Source organism: Coregonus lavaretus (genome assembly GCF_964263955.1).
Source record: "Coregonus lavaretus genome assembly, chromosome: 12".
Lineage (NCBI taxonomy): Eukaryota > Metazoa > Chordata > Actinopteri > Salmoniformes > Salmonidae > Coregonus > Coregonus lavaretus.
The window spans coordinates 47,178,126-47,197,432 of NC_139999.1; the positions used below are offsets into that span (position 1 = coordinate 47,178,126).

Consider the following 19,307-nt stretch of genomic DNA (forward strand, 5'->3'; position numbering starts at 1 on the left):
GTGCCACCCAAGCAGATACAAATCCATTCAGCATACTTTTGTGTACACTAGTATGCACTTAATGCCACTGATTGTCCAGAGAGTTCACTCACCTGGTGTTCCAGGTGTAAATCAGTTTCTTATTGGACGGGAAGAATGCTGTGGACCTTGAGGCCAGATTTGAGAATAGGGGGTCATAGGTAGTGATGAGGGAAAACATTGATACAGTTACATATGGGGATGTTACTTTTGACGATATATCGTATAGTTTTGACAATATCGCAATATTATTTTTGCGCTAGTTGGCTGTACCTGCACCAAAACTCCAGTGTGTGTGTGTGTGTGTGTGTGTGTATATATATATATATATATATATATATAGTTGTTTTCTCATGGCTCTCTCGTCCCTCTGCAAATATATATTTGGAACATCGAATCGCAATAAAGTAACAGTATCGAATCATAATACATATAGAATTGTGAGAATTGCAATACATATCGTATCGGCACCAAAGTATCGTGATAATATCGTATCGTGAGGTCCCTGGCAATTCCCTTCCCTTGTCATAGGCTGTATAGCTGGAGTGTAGAACAGTATGGCTGGAGTAGCTATAGAGAATCAGTGTGTAGAGCTGAAGTAAGTAACCATGCTGCAGAAGGTCAGTCATCCTCAATCTGCAGCCGTGAGGTCACTGACTACGGAATGTAAATGAGATGTCAAAGGTCAACAGTTATCACACACTGGTCTGACATCAGCTAGGTGGTAAATGTTTCCCATTCCTGAGACCCTCAGTTGCCTGTTTAGCATTATTCTTCTCTGGCCTAGCTAGCCGTTAGCACACCAGAGGAGAAATCCCATTCGTACACATTAGCCAAATGTGCTACAATTCTGTTCATCATTACCCTTGTGTAGTGAATGCGGACTAACTGATCCAACTGATCTTTCACTTGACTTGACAAAAATGTCTCTGAGTTGATGTCTGGTGTGTACTTTTTGACATTGAATCAAGAGCTAAGACAGACCTTGGTAAGTTTAGAATGGCTATTAGCTTGTATGCTATTAGCCTCTGCCGAGTACCAAACAACTGGATGTTCCGGTCTTCAGGGGAAATGGAAAGACGCGACTTCCGCTTTTGGAAGTTAACAAGGCGACACTCCATCATAACTCCTCCTCCACATTTACTGGATTGGTTGAACAGTGCAGAAGATAACCTCCTCTGACAGTCTTCTCGTCAGGAACAGTATGTAGGGGATCTAGTTTCAGGCGTTTATTTTACGCCTGCTACGTTCGGTTAGGTTGGACAAGGACTTCATACAACATGAAGGCCAGAGGGGCAGGGTAGTTAGAGTCAGTGGGGTTCGTTGAAGTAGGTTTTGTTGCATTAGAAATGAGAAGTGTGGTTTGTTTACACACCCAAAGCCACTTCCTTTGTCGTGTGCTGTTGGTTGGAAGACAGAGGAGAAAGCTCGCAGTGAGATGCCCATGTTCCTTTGCTGCCATGATCACATGAGTAGATTTGCAACCAAATGCCTTTTGAATCAACGTCTTTGTTTTGGGTTTGTTTTCCCCCTCAACATTCTTTAATCAACCACAATAGTCTGTAATTTAATTTGAAATAAACATACTTGAGTAGCTTGGGTCTAACTAGAGGCATTCAAATAGAGTGCTCTGGTATAGTTTTGCCAACATAGAGATACAGATAACAAACTAATTGTATCTCTTTGGTTGCCAAAAGATGAGCCAGCCAGGTGCCATGCCAAGCCACCGCCCTCTCTTTGTCTGTCCTTTCATTCGCCGGCAGAATCTGGTGTGTTGCCTAGCGCAAAAATATTTATGCAAAAGGAGGGCAGCGTGACTCGTTAGCCCACTTTCCGCCCCTGGGTGTATGTGACCTCACTTTCCCCTCCCTACTTCCTCCCAGCCCGTCTGGGGGGACTTGTTCCAATACTTTACTGATAAATCCTTCCCTCCTTTCCTTCCTTCATTTAAGGTTCATTACTGATTATCACTTACTGGTGAAAACACCAGGCTGCAACCATGATATCACATATCTAATCACGTACAGTTTAAATCAGGGATTGCCTCAAACCCAGCTCGCTAAGGCCTTTAGTTTTGACAAGGTCAACACAACTGTGCTCCCACAAGACACACTCTTAGAAAAAAGTGTTCCAAAAGGGTTCTTTGTATGTCCCCATAGGAGAACCCTTTTTGGTTCCAGGTAGAACTATTTTGGGTTCCATGTAGAACCCTCTGTGGAAAGGGTGGAACCAAAAAGGGTTCTTCAAAGGGTTCTCCTATGGGGACAGCCGAAGAACCCTTTTAGGTTCTAGATAGCATATTTTTTTTCTAAGAGTGCATAGAGGAAGTAATGTTGTCAGAGTGAACAACAGTAATCACTCCAAGGAATGTTGAATGGCAAAATAAAGTTAATCTGAATAGTATAAGTAGTATAGGACAGTATTTTACTAGTAAGAATTTAGGATACAGTTTGACTAGTAAGATCTCAACCTCTGTCATTCTTTCTCTCGCTCTCTCCATCTGTCTCTCGCTCTGTCTCTTTCTCCCATTTCTATCATCTCTGTGTAACAGTAGAATCATTTTAAACTGGCTTGACTGGTTGGTTCAATCTAAACATCTTAAAGATACTTAGCAGGGTATGAGACACTCACACACATTGTTGGGAATCATAGCATAATAAATACAGTATGCTGTGCTGTAACTCTGGGACATAGGGAGAATCTCAAAACACATACTCCTCGTGTCCTCTCTCCTCGCCTCCTTCTCAAAACCCATTGGATAAGAAAGCCAGAGGTCAAATCTAAGGTCCTGCCACTCTCACCTTCTCCTCCAATGAGTTTTGAGAAGGGAGAGTGGAGAGAGGACACGAGGAGTATGCAATTGAGATTCTCCCATAGCCAGTATGGGTGGAGAGGGTGTATGAAGTCTTCTTGCCCCGTGGGTCACCTCCACTAAAAGGGTCCCCTTTAACATACTCCACCTGGTTTCTGCATTCCTCAAACCTGCAATGTTAGTTAGTTATTCTCACCGCTTCAGTCACAATTCCACATACACCCAACAGTAGGATATGGGATCTGCTTGGTTACGTAATATCATGAGAAAAGCTGTAGAGAATCCTTGGACAAACTGTTTTGATTATCTCATATGATGCTATCAGTCCATTGACATGTGGGGTGTCAGTCATGTCATATCATTTCCCCTTCTCTCTAGAGATCAGCTGCTTCACATGTCACAGTTGTAGCGTGTATAACAGGGGATATATAACCTCTGGAATACACACCTAAGGTTGGTAATTGATGGGTCCTCTTTGATGTGTGAACGTAAGCTAGGGCATGAGAGAAAGATTCCGATTTCCTGTGATATCGGTTCTGACCAAGTCTAGATACATTTCCAGAAAGTGTATCGTCGATTCCCGTGGTCTTCTTGAATATATAAGTGAAAATGTATATCACGAAGAACTACAAGTTAGGCATTATAATAACACAAGGGTAAATCCATTTGAATTCAATCACTTTTTGACAGCACCCTTTTGATTTGAACAAAACTTTCCATACATATTAGCCCATTTTAGAAGTGTTCAGAAAGTGACTTTTATGACCTGAATGCCAAAACATTCAAGAGATAAAGGTGCTCAAAGTTGAACCCCACCACATCATAGTTGTAGACCCTACCATACCATGAGACATCCATGTCTTCATCACTGGAAAAGATAAACGTTTGAGATTGGTATAATTTAAAAGCTTACAAACAGGGTTGTCAAACTTTTATAATTTCTTGAATACACCCTGTATTCAAGAGAATGTTGTGTCTCAACCGATGACGGGCACAACACAAACACCTCAGATGTAAAGTAGGGTCTAAGCTACAACATACAGTGCCTTGCAAAAGTATTCATCCCCCTTGGCGTTTTTCCTATTTTGTTGCATTACAACCTGTGATTTAAATATATTTTTATTTGGATTTCATGTAATGGACATACACAAAATAGTCCAAATTGGTGAATTGAAATGAAAAAATAACGGAAAAGTGGTATGTGCATTTGTATTCACCCCCTTTGCTATGAATCCCCTAAATAAGATCTGGTGCAACCAATTACCTTCAGAAGTCACATAATTAGTTAGATTGCACACAGGTGGACTTTATTTAAGTGTCACATGATCTGTCACATGATCTCAGTATATATATACACCTGTTCTGAAAGGCCCCAGAGTCTGCAACACCACTAAGCAAGGGGCACCACCAAGCAAGCGGCACCATGAAGACCAAGGAGCTCTACAAACGGGTCAGGGACAAAGTTGTGGAGAAGTACAGATCAGGGTTGGCTTATAAAAAAATATCAGAAACTTTGAACATCCCACAGAGCACCATTAAATCCATTATAAAAAAATTGAAAGAATATGGCACCACAGCAAACCTGCCAAGAGAGGGCCGCCCACCAAAACTCACGGACCAGGCAAGGAGGGCATTAATCAGAGAGGCAACAAAGAGATCAAAGATAACCCTGAAGGAGTTGCAAAGCTCCACAGCGGAGATTGGAGTATCTGTCCATAGGACTACTTTAAGCTGTACACTCCACAGAGCTGGGCTTTACGGAAGAGTGACCAGAAAAAAACCATTGCTTAAAGAAAAAAATAAGCAAACACAAAAGGCATGTTGGAGACTCCCCACACATATGGAAGAAGGTACTCTGGTCAGATGAGACTAAAATTGAGCTTTTTGGCCATCAAGGAAAACGCTATGTCTGGCGCATCACCCCGAGAACACCATCCCCACAGTGAAGCATGGTGGTGGCAGCATCATGCTGTGGGGATGTTTTTCATCGGCAGGGACTGGGAAACTGGTCAGAATTGAAGGAATGATGGATGGCGCTAAATACAGGGAAATTCTTGAGGGAAACCTGTTTCAGTCTTCCAGAGATTTGAGACTGGGATGGAGGTTCACCTTCCAGCAGGACAATGACCCTAAGCATACTGCTAAAGCAACACTTGAGTGGTTTAAGGGGAAACATTACATGTCTTGGAATGGCCTAGTCAAAGCCCAGACCTCAATCCAATTGAGAATCTGTGGTATGACTTAAAGATTGCTGTACACCAGCGGAACCCATCCAACTTGAAGGAGCTGGAGCAGTTTTGCCTTGAAGAATATGCAAATATCCCAGTGGCAAGATGTGCCAAGCTTATTGAGACATACCCCAAGAGACTTGCAGCTGGAATTGCACGTTCAAGTTTTCAGTTTTTTTGTCTTATTTCTTGTTTGTTCCACAAGAACAAATATTTTCATCTTCAAAGTGGTATGCATGTTGTGTAAATCAAATGATACAAACCCCCCAAAAATCCATTTTAATTTCAGGTTGTAAGGCAACAAAATAGGAAAAATGACAAGGGGGGTGAATACCTTCGCAAGCCACTGTATGTGAATATGAAAAAAATTGGGGTTTACGCGTTTTTTGATAATTTACATTGAAGGTAAATGTCATAATTAAAAAACAACAGATTTTTCAAGCAATTATTAAATAGTTTGACAACCCTGTTTGTTAGCTTTTAAATGATATCAAACTCAACCGTTTATCTTTTCAGTGATGTCTCATGGTATGGTGGGGTATGCAAAATGGGTCAACTTTGAACACCTCTATCTCCTGAATGTTTTGGCATTCAGGTCCAAAACGTCACTTTCTGACCATGTCTTCCATGGGCAAACATGTATGGAAAGTTTGGTTTAAATCAATGGGGATGCTGTCAAAAAGTGTTTGCATTCAAATGGATCTACCCACAGGTAATAGTGTTATAAGTGTGTGAATCAGTCAGCTTTTCACTTTTCGCTGCTATGTGCCACAATAGCTAGTGAATAGGAGACATTCTAGAACCGTTGGTCATTTTATCAATGGAACAGGATTGCTACATGTGATGTTTCTCTGCCCTTGTCATGCAAAATGTGTGTGAGGAAATGGTACAGACATTTGACAAGCATGGAATGTATTGTTTTGCTGTGGTCATTTCAAGCCAAGAATATGCTAAATTGTGTCAGTGATTCTGACAATGATTAAGTCTGTGTTTTCTACTATGAGTGACGAAAACTTCTCGTTCATTGTATGTTTTTTAACTCTCTCTCTCTCTCTCTCTCTCTCTCTCTCTCTCTCTCTCTCTCTCTCTCTCTCTCTCTCTCTCTCTCTCTCTCTCTCTCTCTCTCTCTCTCTCTCTCTCTCCTCTCTCTCTCTCTCTCTCTCTCTCTCTCTCTCTCTCTCTCTCTCTCTCTCTCTCTCTCTCTCTCTCTCTCTCTCTCTCTCTCTCTCTCTCTCTCTCTCTCTCTCTCTCTCTCTCTCTCTCTCTCTCTCTCTCTCTCTCTCTCTCTCTCTCTCTCTCTCTCTCTCTCTCTCTCTCTCTCTCTCTCTCTCTCTCTCTCTCTCTCTCTCTCTCTCTCTCTCTCTCTCTCTCTCTCTCTCTCTCTCTCCAGTCGCAGCCCAGACAATATTCACCCACTTCAGTGGCACAGGTTGCTGTGAATCCAGCACAATTTGAGGTAACATTACTACACACTCTTCCTTAACCCCTCTTCTCTCATTCTCTCTCACCCTGTCCCTCTCTCCTTTTCCCTCTCTCTGTCTCACACACCTCTTCCTCTGCCCAGCCTTCACCTTCTTTTCTTTGGGATAGGTCCCAGTTTCTGATCTGGCTTCCAGTTTATTTGACCCTTGGCCCCTTCTTTGGGCGATGCTTGGTATTGTTAATGTCTTTCCTGTTTCGACAGAGTAGTGCTGCCCAGTGTGTTCCAGTCTGTGTTATTACCATAAAACCATAAAGGATAGGGAAAACAATTTAGCAAGATTATATAGAAAAAGAAAACTCCCCTCTTCCTCCCATTCAGGCAAAGGATTGGTCACACCCAAATGTTCAGGGAGTGGAACAATGGCTTTAGAATGAAATATAGGCTTATGTTATTCAGCTCATTTGATTTTGTAAATGCTTCCAACTAGAATGTTTTAAACATATCCTGAATTATTCTATACATTTCTAATAGGCTTGGTATTTTGTGTTTATTATGTGCTTGGCTTTATTGAGGGACATTTTTTTAAATTCTTGACTCTGTAAAGGTGATGACCTCCAGACATAATTTCACACCAGTGTTGTTATGTTGTCACCCATTCAGGAAATGGGCTGTTAAAATAGGTTGTTAAGAATAAGAAAATCCAATGCATTTCTGGATCCAGGGGACAGTATTTCTGGATCCGGGGGGACAGTATTTCTGGATCCGGGGGGACAGTATTTCTGGATCCGGGGGGACAGTATTTCTAGGTTTCAGGAAGGCAGTAGTGATGCACTTGGCCATCCGCAACAGTCAATGTCTTCCCTACTACTCCCGAGTGGCGCAGTGGTCTAAGGCACTGCATCGCAGTGCTAGCTGTGCCACTAGAGATCCTGGTTCGAATCCAGGCTCTGTCGTAGCCGGCCGCGACCAGGAGACCCATGGGGCGGCGCACAATTGGCCCAGGATAGGGGAGGGAATGGCCGGCAGGGATGTAGCTCAGTTGGTAGAGCATGGTGTTTGCAATGCCAGGGTTGTGGGTTCGATTCCCACGGGGGGCCAGTATGAAAAATACAAAAAATGATGTATGCACTCACTAACTGTAAGTCGCTCTGGATAAGAGCATCTGCTAAATGACTAAAAATGTAAAAATGTACTGTCAGTTCAAAAGCTTTATGCTAAACAGTAGCACTGTTTTAGTTGCTTTCTCTCCAGAAAATAGAAAGATGAACTACAGAGAATGCCTATAGTCAGCACACATTGCACAGCATCTTCTTTAACTGGTCTCCAGCCCAATATTTATAGGGCCTACAGATTGGACAAACTGTTCCTTTGGTTGAATTTCGTTTTTTGTTGTTGTGGGGTTGGGCGGGCAGTGGGGGAACTGAAAGTAAAAAAATTAAAATTAAAGGGTTTTAATCAACGTGTAACCAAAGTTTACAACCTTGATTTAGGTGTTTTGGTAGGTCGTTGACCACTCAGGACAAAGGAATTACCGAACTGGTTTCCATAGAGAAGTTGTATCAGTTCCCTGAATCACTTTCCTGAATCTATTCCAAAATTCCTCTCTCCTATGCCCAAACAATGCCATGGTGACAGCAAAGGGCAGAGATGCCAACCTGAGGTGGCGTATTCACATGTCCCCCAACTCCATGACAACACAACATAAAATGTAACCTATTCTGGTGTCTGACTCCGCGTGAAACCCAGGAAGAGTGAAAATTCCTTTGGCTTGTGAAGCTGTGACAGACTGTTTGCTACGTAGGAAAGCTACTCAGGTTTCACTTGTATCAAATGCATGCACTGCATACCTATGTAGAGATTTATGCATACGCACACGGTTATGTATAGTACTATATGCATCTGTACATACTCTGCCGTATGGTCATCATTTTTACTTTCCAATTTTTTTTGTTCTTGTCAGTCATTTGTTAGTTTTTTGAGGGGAAAGCGTCACTAGGCACAGAATGATATAGATAAGCAATTGGATAACGCAAGCTGAAAGGAATCAAATGTGACCGAGCCAATCACAATCCTTGTTGCATTACAGAGTGCATCTGCCGCCTCGACCATGGCTACGAAGCCAGGTGGAGCCATGGGTAAAGCCACAGGAAGTGGTGTCGCAGCGGGAGGAAGTCCTACTACAGCCGGGACAATGCAGAGAGGAACGGCCAAAGTGATGATGCCAGAGGTAGACTGGTTACTGTGTCTATGGAGATTCTCGTGGGACAATCATTGCTTATTCTGACATTCTTAACTCTCTTCCCAAATGCATTCCCATGGGTGTAGTGTACACTCTGTTAAATGGAATCTCACTCTTCTACTCTTTATTCTCACCTGCAACCCTTCAGTCACAAGCTCTTTACATCTGCTTGGGCTCTCTGCCATTGACTCCTTCACAGCTTGGCCATCACTCTTCACTATGACCGCAATGAGCTTATTGATTGACTGAGCTTTTTTACATGCTGGAGAATGGGATTAGGGCTCTTCACTGTCTATTGGAGATGTGCGTAACATGTTGTTGGCTGGTTTTTCCTAACCACATTTCCATAATGTGTTCTACACCTGCTTCTTGGTTTGTAGACGGCACTTGTCTCTCCTAACACTGCGGCAGCAGGTGCTACTATTATTGACATACCAACACCTGGGACCAGAGGCAGTCCTAAAGACACCCCAAAGGTAACGCCAAACACCCCTCCCCTAAATATAGTAATGGTTTCATCCTCTGGCCGTTGTATGACCTGTTAATAGTCTGAATGACTGCTGGGTTTCAGATTCCGGGTAGATGTTGCCCGTAGGCACAGATCTAGGATCAGCTTACCTTCTCTAAATGCCTAACTTAACCAATATGGGAAGTGAATGCAAAACTGAACCTAGTTTAGTGTCTAGGGCCAACTTTACCCTACTTTAGATTTTAATAACCCCTGCACCTCACACTCACTGGACCCCCATTCACCTTTACATATTTGAATTTAAAGGGTGTCAATACATTGAATCTGCTCTGTTTGTGTTGTATCCATTGAGTTTTAAGTCATTCCTCTTAATTATAGACTGCACCCATGCAACCTGCCAAAGCTACACCTCCTACCCCTGGAGGAGTAAATATTGTAGGAGTGGCGGCGACACCGTGGAAAGCTGAAGTACCGAAGCTCAAAGAGTCTCCGAAACAGACAGCCACGGTAGATGGCAGACAGTCGATGAGTGTGGTGCGGCGCCTCTTTCTCCTCCATCTTTATTCTTTGCCCGGCCTAGCTCTCTTTAACCTCACTCTCCCTTTCAACACTCTCTTCCTGCGTCATTATTCCATGTCTTCTTCGTCATCATCAGACCTTGAGGTTTTAGTCATTCTCTTTGTCTCCATATTCTTCCACACCTTTATATCCTCCATTTTCTCTCTGCCGATATACTTCAAAACGTATCTCTGCTTTGGATTCCTTAGTTTTGGCCTGGAGGTGTCTGTGTGTCTAACTGGGAATTGAACGGACACTTCTGCTCTCAAGCTCTAATGTGACTGAGTCTTACCAGCATGCCCACACTTGTGTTACGCTCGACACGTCAAGACAAACCATGCCTGTCAAGTCTGACACATCAACACAGAGAAGGCACAATATATTTCCACCTTTGCTTTTTCGTCTGGTTGCTTCGCACCACATCTTGTATTGCTTTCTGGGTATTGCTTCCAGCTTTGCGTACCTGGTTTAGGTTGATGGGGTCCTGTTCATGTATTTCTGTTTCGCTGTACCCTCTTTGAAACCCTATGGCAGTGCTTACCACCGTCCTATTACTTTTCTTAACAGTGACGACAAATGACAAATTCTGATTAGGTACTTATGCCTTTCCTTTATCATTACCTATGGGAGATAAGGTGTTAACTATCGTCCTATCACTCTACTAAACTTTGACTAAGATTATGCGCAGCTCTCTGAGCTCTGCTCTACACCTAGTCTAATGGAATAGGCCATATGCATTTATAGAGTGTGCCCACCACATCAAGCAAAGCTGACATGGGTAAAAAGGATCCTGCTATGTTGCCTCAGGCTGTTTCTGCAGGCGGTGCCGCTGCTTGAGGCGCCTCTTTGAAGGGTCCAGAGACCAAGGTAGACTCCGGATTACTTTTGGATATTAACTACGCTGTAGTAGAAGGCGACTCTTGGGGGTGGGGCTATCCCTGGTGTTAGGGGGTTATCATTGATCACTTCCCTGTGTCTTCCTCATTCTTTCTCTGTTTTCACACTATGTAACCATGAATTATAACAGTGGAAGCAGTGAGGAAGGTTTACTGTACCATTCTATATTTAATTTGACTACAGGAAAAAGAGAGTGCTTTTTGCTCCTGCGTGACTACTACCTATGTGGGTTTGTTTGAATTGAACCCACAACCACCCAGAAGCTCAGTTGGGCACAGGATCTGAGCAGTATCACATATAGTAGCCCAGTGTTGTATTCACTAACCTCTCCTGCTCTGGGTTGCAGGTACAGGTGGAGGTAGGTCCCCCAGCAGCCAAGACAGCCAAAGCGGTAAATAATAGATCTATGTTTTCTCTCTATGTGGGTTTTATATTGCACAAAAATGAATGGCATGGAGTTGCGTTGCTCGTGTTTGAGTTGTGTCGCATCATGTGTAGGAGCTTGCTGCGGACCCCTTCGATGCCCTGGCTGATTTCTTGCCCTCGTCAGAGCCTCTCCCCGCTGCAGGCCCTGTATACACCGGGCCAGAGGTGATAGAGGTACAGCACCCTCACATAGTGTGTGTGTGCGCACAGTGCGAGTTGAATAGATGTGTGTGTGTGTCCACCCAGTCACCAAATGTAACAGTGTGTGTTATTGCATGTGTCACACAGCATGGCTTGACCCATCAGGAAGCAGTTATATGTGGGGGGAACAACTGCCCACTGCCCCCAGCATACCGATTTGAGGACATGGTCAGTCCCTAACTCTTAATCACCCTTCTCCTCCAGTCTTCATCCTCCTCCTCCTCATCATAATCATCATCATCATCACTTCTGTTGCTGTTAGAGAACTTTGAGTTTGTGTGTCTTTAGCTTTGCACCGCAGTGCTCTCTTTGACATGACACATTTGACTGAAACTCTTGGTCATCAGGTCTCCTAGCCCCTAGCCTATCCCTGGACACTTGTGTAGTTCGGAGATGACTTGATAGGTGTAAGCAATATGGCCAAATGTCCACCAAGCTGATCAGAGAACAAGATGGAGCTACTACCATATGTATGCAATTCTTTCAGATCTAAATGCTAGGGTCAGGGCTAGGGTTAGTTTCTGGACCAGGCTGGAAAAGCCTGTGTATAGTTACCGCCCTTGAATCATCTTTTGTCATTCTTTTCAGAACATGATCAGATTCTATTTAAATCTAGGCATACTCAACTATGTAATTTATTAACTTTTAAAATGGTTTTCATTTTCATAGGCCCCTGTTGCAGATGTCAAGCCAAAGGATGTCCCGGTAAGTCATTGTATTAACTGCCAGGCAATGCACTGTATGCTGTGGCGAAAACACAGAGATATTGACTCCCCCTCTCCTTTCCTCTTTCTCTCTCCTTCTCTCTCTCAATCTTTCTCACATACACAAACGGACTCACACATGCACACGCACACACACTGAACGAAATAAACCGTAGGCGTGATTCCCTGGTCTCTTCTGACAGTGTTGGTTACCTCTACAGTGTGGAATGTTGCATTGCACTGAGGGATGTTGGCTCTGCAAACAACAATAGACCCATCTCAACCAGCAGGTTCTAGTTGTGCCAAACCCTATTACACACACACACACACATACACACACACACACACACACACACACACACACTAACAGAGGATTTATAGTCAACACACAATCACTCATTACTCGTTTTACATTTTTACATTTTAGTCATTTAGCAGACGCTCTTATCCAGAGCGACTTACAGTTAGTGAGTGCATAAATATTTTTCATACTCCACACCTATTCACCCATACACACCTACACAAACATACTGTATACAGGCCGTTCTACCAATTTGGTGCTTTTTGAGAAGTGTAACTTGGTCCCCAAAAATGTTTGATTTGACCTAATTTTAACAATCTGTCATAAAGAGCACATGTTCAACTTCATAGAAAACTCATTTTCCCATCTCGAGGTAAAAAAAAAATATATATATATATATATTAAGTGCCTATTAATAGATGGTAAGGGACTTTGAGCGGTTCTGGACCGGTTCCGACTGATATTTTGGTGTACAAAGCACTCTGTGAACGCTGTAGGGTCCTGTGCCTTATAATGCCAGAAAGCCCCATCTGTCTGCTCCCTGCTACCACTCTCTTAGTGCAGCTGACTTTAAGTTTCCGGCTTTCAGACCCCACATTTGCATAGGGAGAGATGTGTCACATATTCTGGCCTATCCAGACAAATAATTGATTCATTCTTCCTCTGAGCGAATGAGCCCGGCCTGTGAGACGGCATATGAACGGTGACAGTCTAACGGATCCAGGCGTTGTGGTTTCATCTCACTGTGATATTCTCAGCCGGATTTAAAGCCCTCAACATGAAAAAATACTAAATAATTTCATAGAATTGAAACAATACCACTTTCTTTTGGTCACAGACAGACAAAATTGTGCTTAAAGCTGAAGTTGCAACATGTCCTGTACACATTTGAATGGTGTCTCTGCGCCGCTCAGTGGACGTTTAGGATAAAATTATCTGTTAAATGCAAGCTTTACAAAAACAATGCAATTGTTAAACAAAAAGTGCCTGTCTATCTATTGGTAACAGGTTTGACGTGTTACAAAACAACCAGACCATGGCCAAAAAGACTAGAACCAGCTCACCTGCTTTTACACTATGATTTGACTATTATATGTTCAATGTTTCTTTTGCAAAAAAATATTTTAAAAGGAATAGTTTCACCATATTGAAATGAGAGTTCAGTTCACATAACAGGGTTGACCTTAAAATGAGGGACAGATGTAAATGAATCACTAATCACATGAAATAAATAATAATCTTCAGAAATGACTTTGTAAAAGCAACAAATTAACTAGGGCTGTATGATGTTGGTGAAACTTGGCAAAAGTTTGTGGTTAAGTGGGTTAAAATCTTAGACACAGGGTTGACGTTGGGACTAGTCAAAATGCAGAATTTTGGTACATTGAATTCTTCAGATTGATTTAATTATTCATGTGGTCTATATTAAAGGTCACTTCATTTAATATAACAGGCTTTTAAAATTCAATATTGGTGCACAATTTCTACTTTAAATATTAAAGGGACGCAAAAGACACCCATTTCTTGGAACGACCCATACACACACTTATTCACCCTCTGTCCCAACTTTGGGCCACACCTTGTTTTGCACTGTAGTTCTCTCTGTTGTATACCTCTGCTTCTAAGAACTTCTTTGGATATGAGGCAAACTCTTTTACCCATCAAATATGTTGTCAAAAGTGAGTTGTCTAAAATTGCCCATTGGTTATGTGTTGGTTTTTGTAATACAACTGACGCTCTAAACCTGATGCTAAGTAAAGGGAGTCTGCTCAGAGTCGTTTGCCGAGTGCTTGGTTGTGAGTAAGATCCTAGGGAATGTGATGGGTGTGTCAGTACTTTTCCTTCTGGTCTGCCACACAGGGTCTACATTATTCTGCAGTCTTTCATTTGAGTTAGTCTAAAGCGCCATCTAGTGGTGTATTATGAAGACACAACTTTTACTGGAATCCTTTGTGTATTACAATGCTTTGTTTGTTTACTTCTATCAGAAACCCATGAGCACAGATGATGCTCTGGACTCCCTCTCCGTTGGGTTCAAGACCTCTACTGCTCCCATCCCTCAGAAACAGGAGAAGGTGAGACTGCACTATTTACAGGTTATAATCACTTAGAGGCCATTTTCCCTGAAACATACATTGGGTAACAGGATTATTATTAGTCCCATAGTCTTTTGGGTGAGACCGCGGTCCTGACTCTTCCATGTTAATATATGATAGTGATACTGTGAATAAGAAGTGAGGTGTCATTATAAACCGATGACATTTAATCTATTAACAGAAAGTGGAGGACTTGGCTGCCATTGATGCCTTGTCTGCTGGCTTCTCCAACTTCGCTCCACCTCCAACCGCTCCTGTCAAGGTAAATGAAGAGTGATGATATTTCACTTGAATCCTCCATTGTAAAACTGTATTGTAAAATAAATTAGCATGACATGGTAAACTGTTATGAACACTAATGTCAGGTTATGTCCCCGGGACCACCCATACGTAAAAATGTATGCGCACAACTGTAAGTCGCTTTGGATAAAAGCGTCTGCTAAATGGCGTATTATTATTATTATGTCAATTGACATAACATGGTCATAATGACACCTAGCAACATTTTGGCTAGCTTGTCGGACTGCTAACTCGCTAGCCACCTACTGGTTATTATGTGATGGTTCTGATGAATAGCCTGCCCTGCATACTGCTGCATACAACATGACAGTGTCATGTAATTTTGACGTACACCGATGTCGGCAGTAATAGCTTATGACAACTGTTATGTAAAGGTAAGCTGCTGTGAAGCTGCTGTGAAGACAGCTTTATAGTGAATGGTTCAAGTGAGCTTTTACCAAAGGGTTTCCCCTCTTCCTCTCAACTAGAACCCAATAAACAGTATTCAACGGAATCAAATAATCTCTCTCCTCCATTCCAGAAAGCTGAGTTTAAGTCTACTGTTGTGACCAAGTCTGCTGCTCCCACCGCAGACATGAAAACTAAGGTGGAAAAGGTAAATACCACCAAAGAAAGCAGGTCCTACGTCATGATCACACATTAATAAGCCATGCGTAACAATGTAATGAGCCCTACATAGACACTGACAAACGCTCATTTCCAATGTTATATTGGGTATTTCATCATTGCATCCTGTCATGCTTTGTGGTGGGTTGGGTACTGTACTGTGTCAGCAAAAAAAAGAATTACATGCAAAATATCTATTCCGTGTAATACTTCTGTCGGGTTATGACTCCCCACTGGACACCAAGCCTAAGACAGATAAGGTTTGTCATAGGAGGGATACAGTTTCTATCTAACCAGTGAAATACTGTTACTTTTGTACTATGCATCATCCAATGTGCTTGTTGATCATTTTATCTCACCCCTTGTGTCCCCCTCTCTGTATCTGTCCCCCTTTCTCTGTCTGTATTTCTTTCTTCATGTCCCTCTCTGGCCCTCTCTCTGTCTGTGTGTCTCCAGGGTATGTCCCTGGATGCCCTCAGTGCTCTGGGAGACACTCTGGCTGCTCCAGAACCAGCGCCTGAACCTCCCAAGATCAGACCTGAGGACATTGTCACGGTACTCACACTGACTTGTATTCCGTCTGTGCTACATTTGTGTGTGCGCATAGCGTGCGTACGTGTGTGTAAAACATTTTTGTGCACATTTCTGTTCTGCAGGAGGGCAAACTGACATCAGAGGCGGCTGTGTTTGTGGGTGAGAGGGACGACACTCTCCCACCAGAGTACAGGTTCAGAAAGGACAAAGGCAAAGACCTGCCTCCTCCCAAGAAAGAGGTGAGTCATCAAACGCCTCATGTCCCACTTTCATCACACCTATAGTAAATACCAGTGGCGACCTCCAAAGGGATCTAATGTTATAGTATACTGAAATTTGAGTCACAGTACTCATACTTCTCCCCATCTCTACTCTGTTTTCTCTCTCTCTCTCATTCTCCAGCCCTCCATGGACTCTGGTGAGGCTCTGGACATCCTGTCAGGTGACTTCATGTCTTCCTCTGTGGCTCCAGCTGTCCAGGCTCCTGTCCTCTGCCCCCCAGCTCCTCCCACACAGGTGAACAACACCCTCTATCATTGGTCTTTCACTTATCTAACCATCCCCTAATTGGTCAACTCTGTTATGAATCGAATTACCCCTCCAATACTTTCATTTTCTATGGGTCTGTTGGTAATCTTCTAAGTGAAAGTCATTCCAATGCCATTACTTTAGGGCTATCATAATATGGCATGTCAGTAAGAATCAACTGATATTGCAGAAAGTGGGTTGTCATCAATGCTCATGGCATGATATAACAGGCATTTTGTCAATCTTATGACAGCCTTATGAAGGCATTATAAGCTGTAAGTATGTGAGTCTATCTCTCCCAGGCCAAAATAGATGAATTATCAGCCCTGGATGCTTTGGCTGGAGACTTTGTGGCCCCTACTAAGGCCTCTGCTGTCCAGGCCCCCGTGTTGCCTCACCTCGACAAACCCCCACAGGTAAACTCACTGAGGTGTTTGTATATTTTGAGTTTGTCCTGTAGTTTAGTTATGTGGTGTGTGTGTGCGTTCATTGTATTCAAATCATATAGTTTGTGTTTGTGTGTGTGTGTGTATGTACAAGTGCTTGTGTAGGCGTGTGTGTACCTTGTGTATTGCCGACTGTCGGGTCATGGTGCGTGTGTGCATGCATAAGCAGATGTACAGTATACCTCGCGGACTGTCAGGTCATATCATGTGTATGTGTTTTGCCCCTGCTTCCTGTCTATAGATAGCCATCTGTACATTTGACCTTGAAGCCCCCAACATGGCCCCTACTAAACCCGCAGCCACTACTAAACCCGCAGCACCTACTAAACCCGCAGCACCTACTAAACCCGCAGCATCTACTAAAACCACCACTGATGAGGTAACCATGCTACCTGTAGACACAGGGGAAATCTAAGGCGCAGGAAGATACAGTAAGAGACTCAACTGAAGAAAAAAGTCCCTGCACACAGCTGATCCCTCTCTCTCTGTGTGTGTCTCCAGGGTATGTCCCTGGATGCTCTCAGTGCTCTGGGAGACACTCTGGCTGCTTCAGAACCAGCGCCTGAACCTCCCAAGATCAGACCTGAGGACATTGTCACGGTATACATACACTGAAAATAAAGTGACCCTATTCTATTCTATTCTTACAATGACTAGCTTATAGTGCAGTACATCGTGTATCAGTCCCTGTGATCCTTTAAAAAAAAAGATATAATTCATTTCAACTCTGCTTGTGTGTGTGTATACACGTGTGTTTATGTGTGTGTGTTTTTGTGTGTGTGATGTGTAGGAGGGCAAACTGACATCAGAGGCGGGTGTGTTTGTGGGTGAGAGGGACGACACTCTCCCACCAGAGTACAGGTTCACAAAGGACAAAGGCAAAGACCTGCCTCCTCCCAAGAAAGAGGTGAGCCTCATATACGCAAAGCGCAAGTCATTGGGAGATAAATAAAAAGACCGATTATGTTTCACCATGAGAAGAACTAATAAAAACGAAGAAGAAATCATAACTACAGCTCTCCTCCCTCTCCTCTCCCGTCCGCTCCTCCCCTCTCTCCAGCCCTCCATGGACTCTGGTGAGGCTCTGGACATCCTGTCAGGTGACTTCATGTCTTCCTCTGTGGCTCCAGCAGTCCAGGCTCCTGTCCTCTGCCCCCCAGCTCCTCCAAAACAGGTGAACAACACCCTCCACCATTGGTCACTCACTTATCAAACCATCCAGTGTTTGGTCTGCTCTGTATAAATCTATGACCAGCCAATAAGTGTTTTTATGTCTGGTTGCTTTAAGTGGCTCCTAGTTTTTCATCGGTAACAGAACAGCTCACTTAACATATACATGCCTTGCTCTTACTTTTTCCCTCCGTCTCTCCTCTCCTCCTCTGTGTCTGTAGACCACAGATGACTTTGCCTTGGATGCCCTGGCAGGGGAATTTGTAGCCCCAGCTGTTGCCCCTGCAGTCAAATCTGCTGCTAACCGCCAGGTACTGACACACACACACACACACACACACACACACACACACACTTAATGTGAGATTATTGTTGTCCTATGCCTAATTCATATTTAGTGGCTCAGTCAGATCCTCATTGTCAGCAGTGACATGTAACCGTGTGTGTGTGTGTGCGCGCGTGTGTGTGTGTAGCTGTCTACAGGGACGGTAGATGCTCTGGATGCCTTGTCAGACACCCTGATGGACATGACTCCTATCCCAGAGCCTGTTCCCGTCTCAATTAAGGACATTGTCAAGGTACTTATAAAGGGTGATATGAAGGCTTCATTAAGCCTACACAAGATGTATTTAGTTTAAAGTGTGACCAACTGGAAATTCACTATGTTGCAACACAACTGTTGAAGGCTATTCCTTGGTAAAGAAATAAGCCTTACCTCACTGCAGCGAAACCTTTAGCATTTATTATGAGCTAATGCTAATGCTATCTGTTATTTCACCCGAGTCTGCTCTCTGCTTATTCTAGGAGAAGAAGATCATGGAGGAGAGGCTTATCAAGATGGGGGAGAGAGATGACAGCCTTCCAGCTGAGTACCGGACCACAGAGGAAGACCTAAAGGTAACATATACAAGGTTATAGTAGGAAATAAAAGGGGTAATCCTTAAAATGCTAACGTAATGTGCTGATGATAAAGTAAATGCTAACGCTAATATGTGGTGAATGCAATACACCAAATAAAATGGTACTAAATGGCCCGTACATTATTTTACACTCTTCTACATACGTGAACGTTCCACAATAACACATAAGTAATACTGTACAATTCTGCCCACTTTCGTATTTTGTTTTTATATTGGATTAGGACTAAATGGTTAACAGTATATCCAGTGCTGTGAAAAAGTATTTGTCCCCTTTCAAATGTTCTCTACTTTGGCATATTTTTCATACTGAATGTTATCAGATCTTCAACCAAAACCTAATATTAGATAAAGGGAGCCTGAGTGAACAAATTACACAACAATTACATACTTCTTTCATTTATTTTTCATTTATTTCATAAACAAAGTTATGC

The 19,307-nt window shown here is 43.0% G+C and overlaps 1 protein-coding gene across 22 annotated transcripts in view; it reads left to right on the forward strand.

Annotated features, from left to right (window-relative positions):
* LOC311138536 (calpastatin-like) overlaps positions 1-19,307 on the forward strand; it is a 68,627-nt gene that overhangs the window by 38,718 nt on the left and 10,602 nt on the right. For 5 of the 22 annotated variants that reach the window (XM_084173252.1, XM_084173263.1, XM_084173270.1 and 2 more), the window contains 22 exons: positions 6,449-6,514; positions 8,568-8,708; positions 9,101-9,196; positions 9,568-9,723; positions 10,991-11,035; positions 11,143-11,244; positions 11,359-11,439; positions 11,941-11,976; positions 14,265-14,351; positions 14,554-14,634; positions 15,193-15,267; positions 15,735-15,833; positions 15,935-16,051; positions 16,215-16,328; positions 16,643-16,756; positions 17,028-17,165; positions 17,288-17,386; positions 17,577-17,693; positions 17,847-17,960; positions 18,178-18,267; positions 18,430-18,534; positions 18,761-18,853. In XM_084173252.1, the coding sequence (XP_084029378.1) occupies positions 6,449-6,514; positions 8,568-8,708; positions 9,101-9,196; positions 9,568-9,723; positions 10,991-11,035; positions 11,143-11,244; positions 11,359-11,439; positions 11,941-11,976; positions 14,265-14,351; positions 14,554-14,634; positions 15,193-15,267; positions 15,735-15,833; positions 15,935-16,051; positions 16,215-16,328; positions 16,643-16,756; positions 17,028-17,165; positions 17,288-17,386; positions 17,577-17,693; positions 17,847-17,960; positions 18,178-18,267; positions 18,430-18,534; positions 18,761-18,853 (2,166 nt within the window). The remainder of the gene's footprint in view (positions 1-6,448; positions 6,515-8,567; positions 8,709-9,100; positions 9,197-9,567; positions 9,724-10,990; positions 11,036-11,142; positions 11,245-11,358; positions 11,440-11,940; positions 11,977-14,264; positions 14,352-14,553; positions 14,635-15,192; positions 15,268-15,734; positions 15,834-15,934; positions 16,052-16,214; positions 16,329-16,642; positions 16,757-17,027; positions 17,166-17,287; positions 17,387-17,576; positions 17,694-17,846; positions 17,961-18,177; positions 18,268-18,429; positions 18,535-18,760; positions 18,854-19,307) is intronic. The other 17 variants (XM_084173267.1, XM_084173268.1, XM_084173271.1 and 14 more) reach the window with 9 other exon arrangements.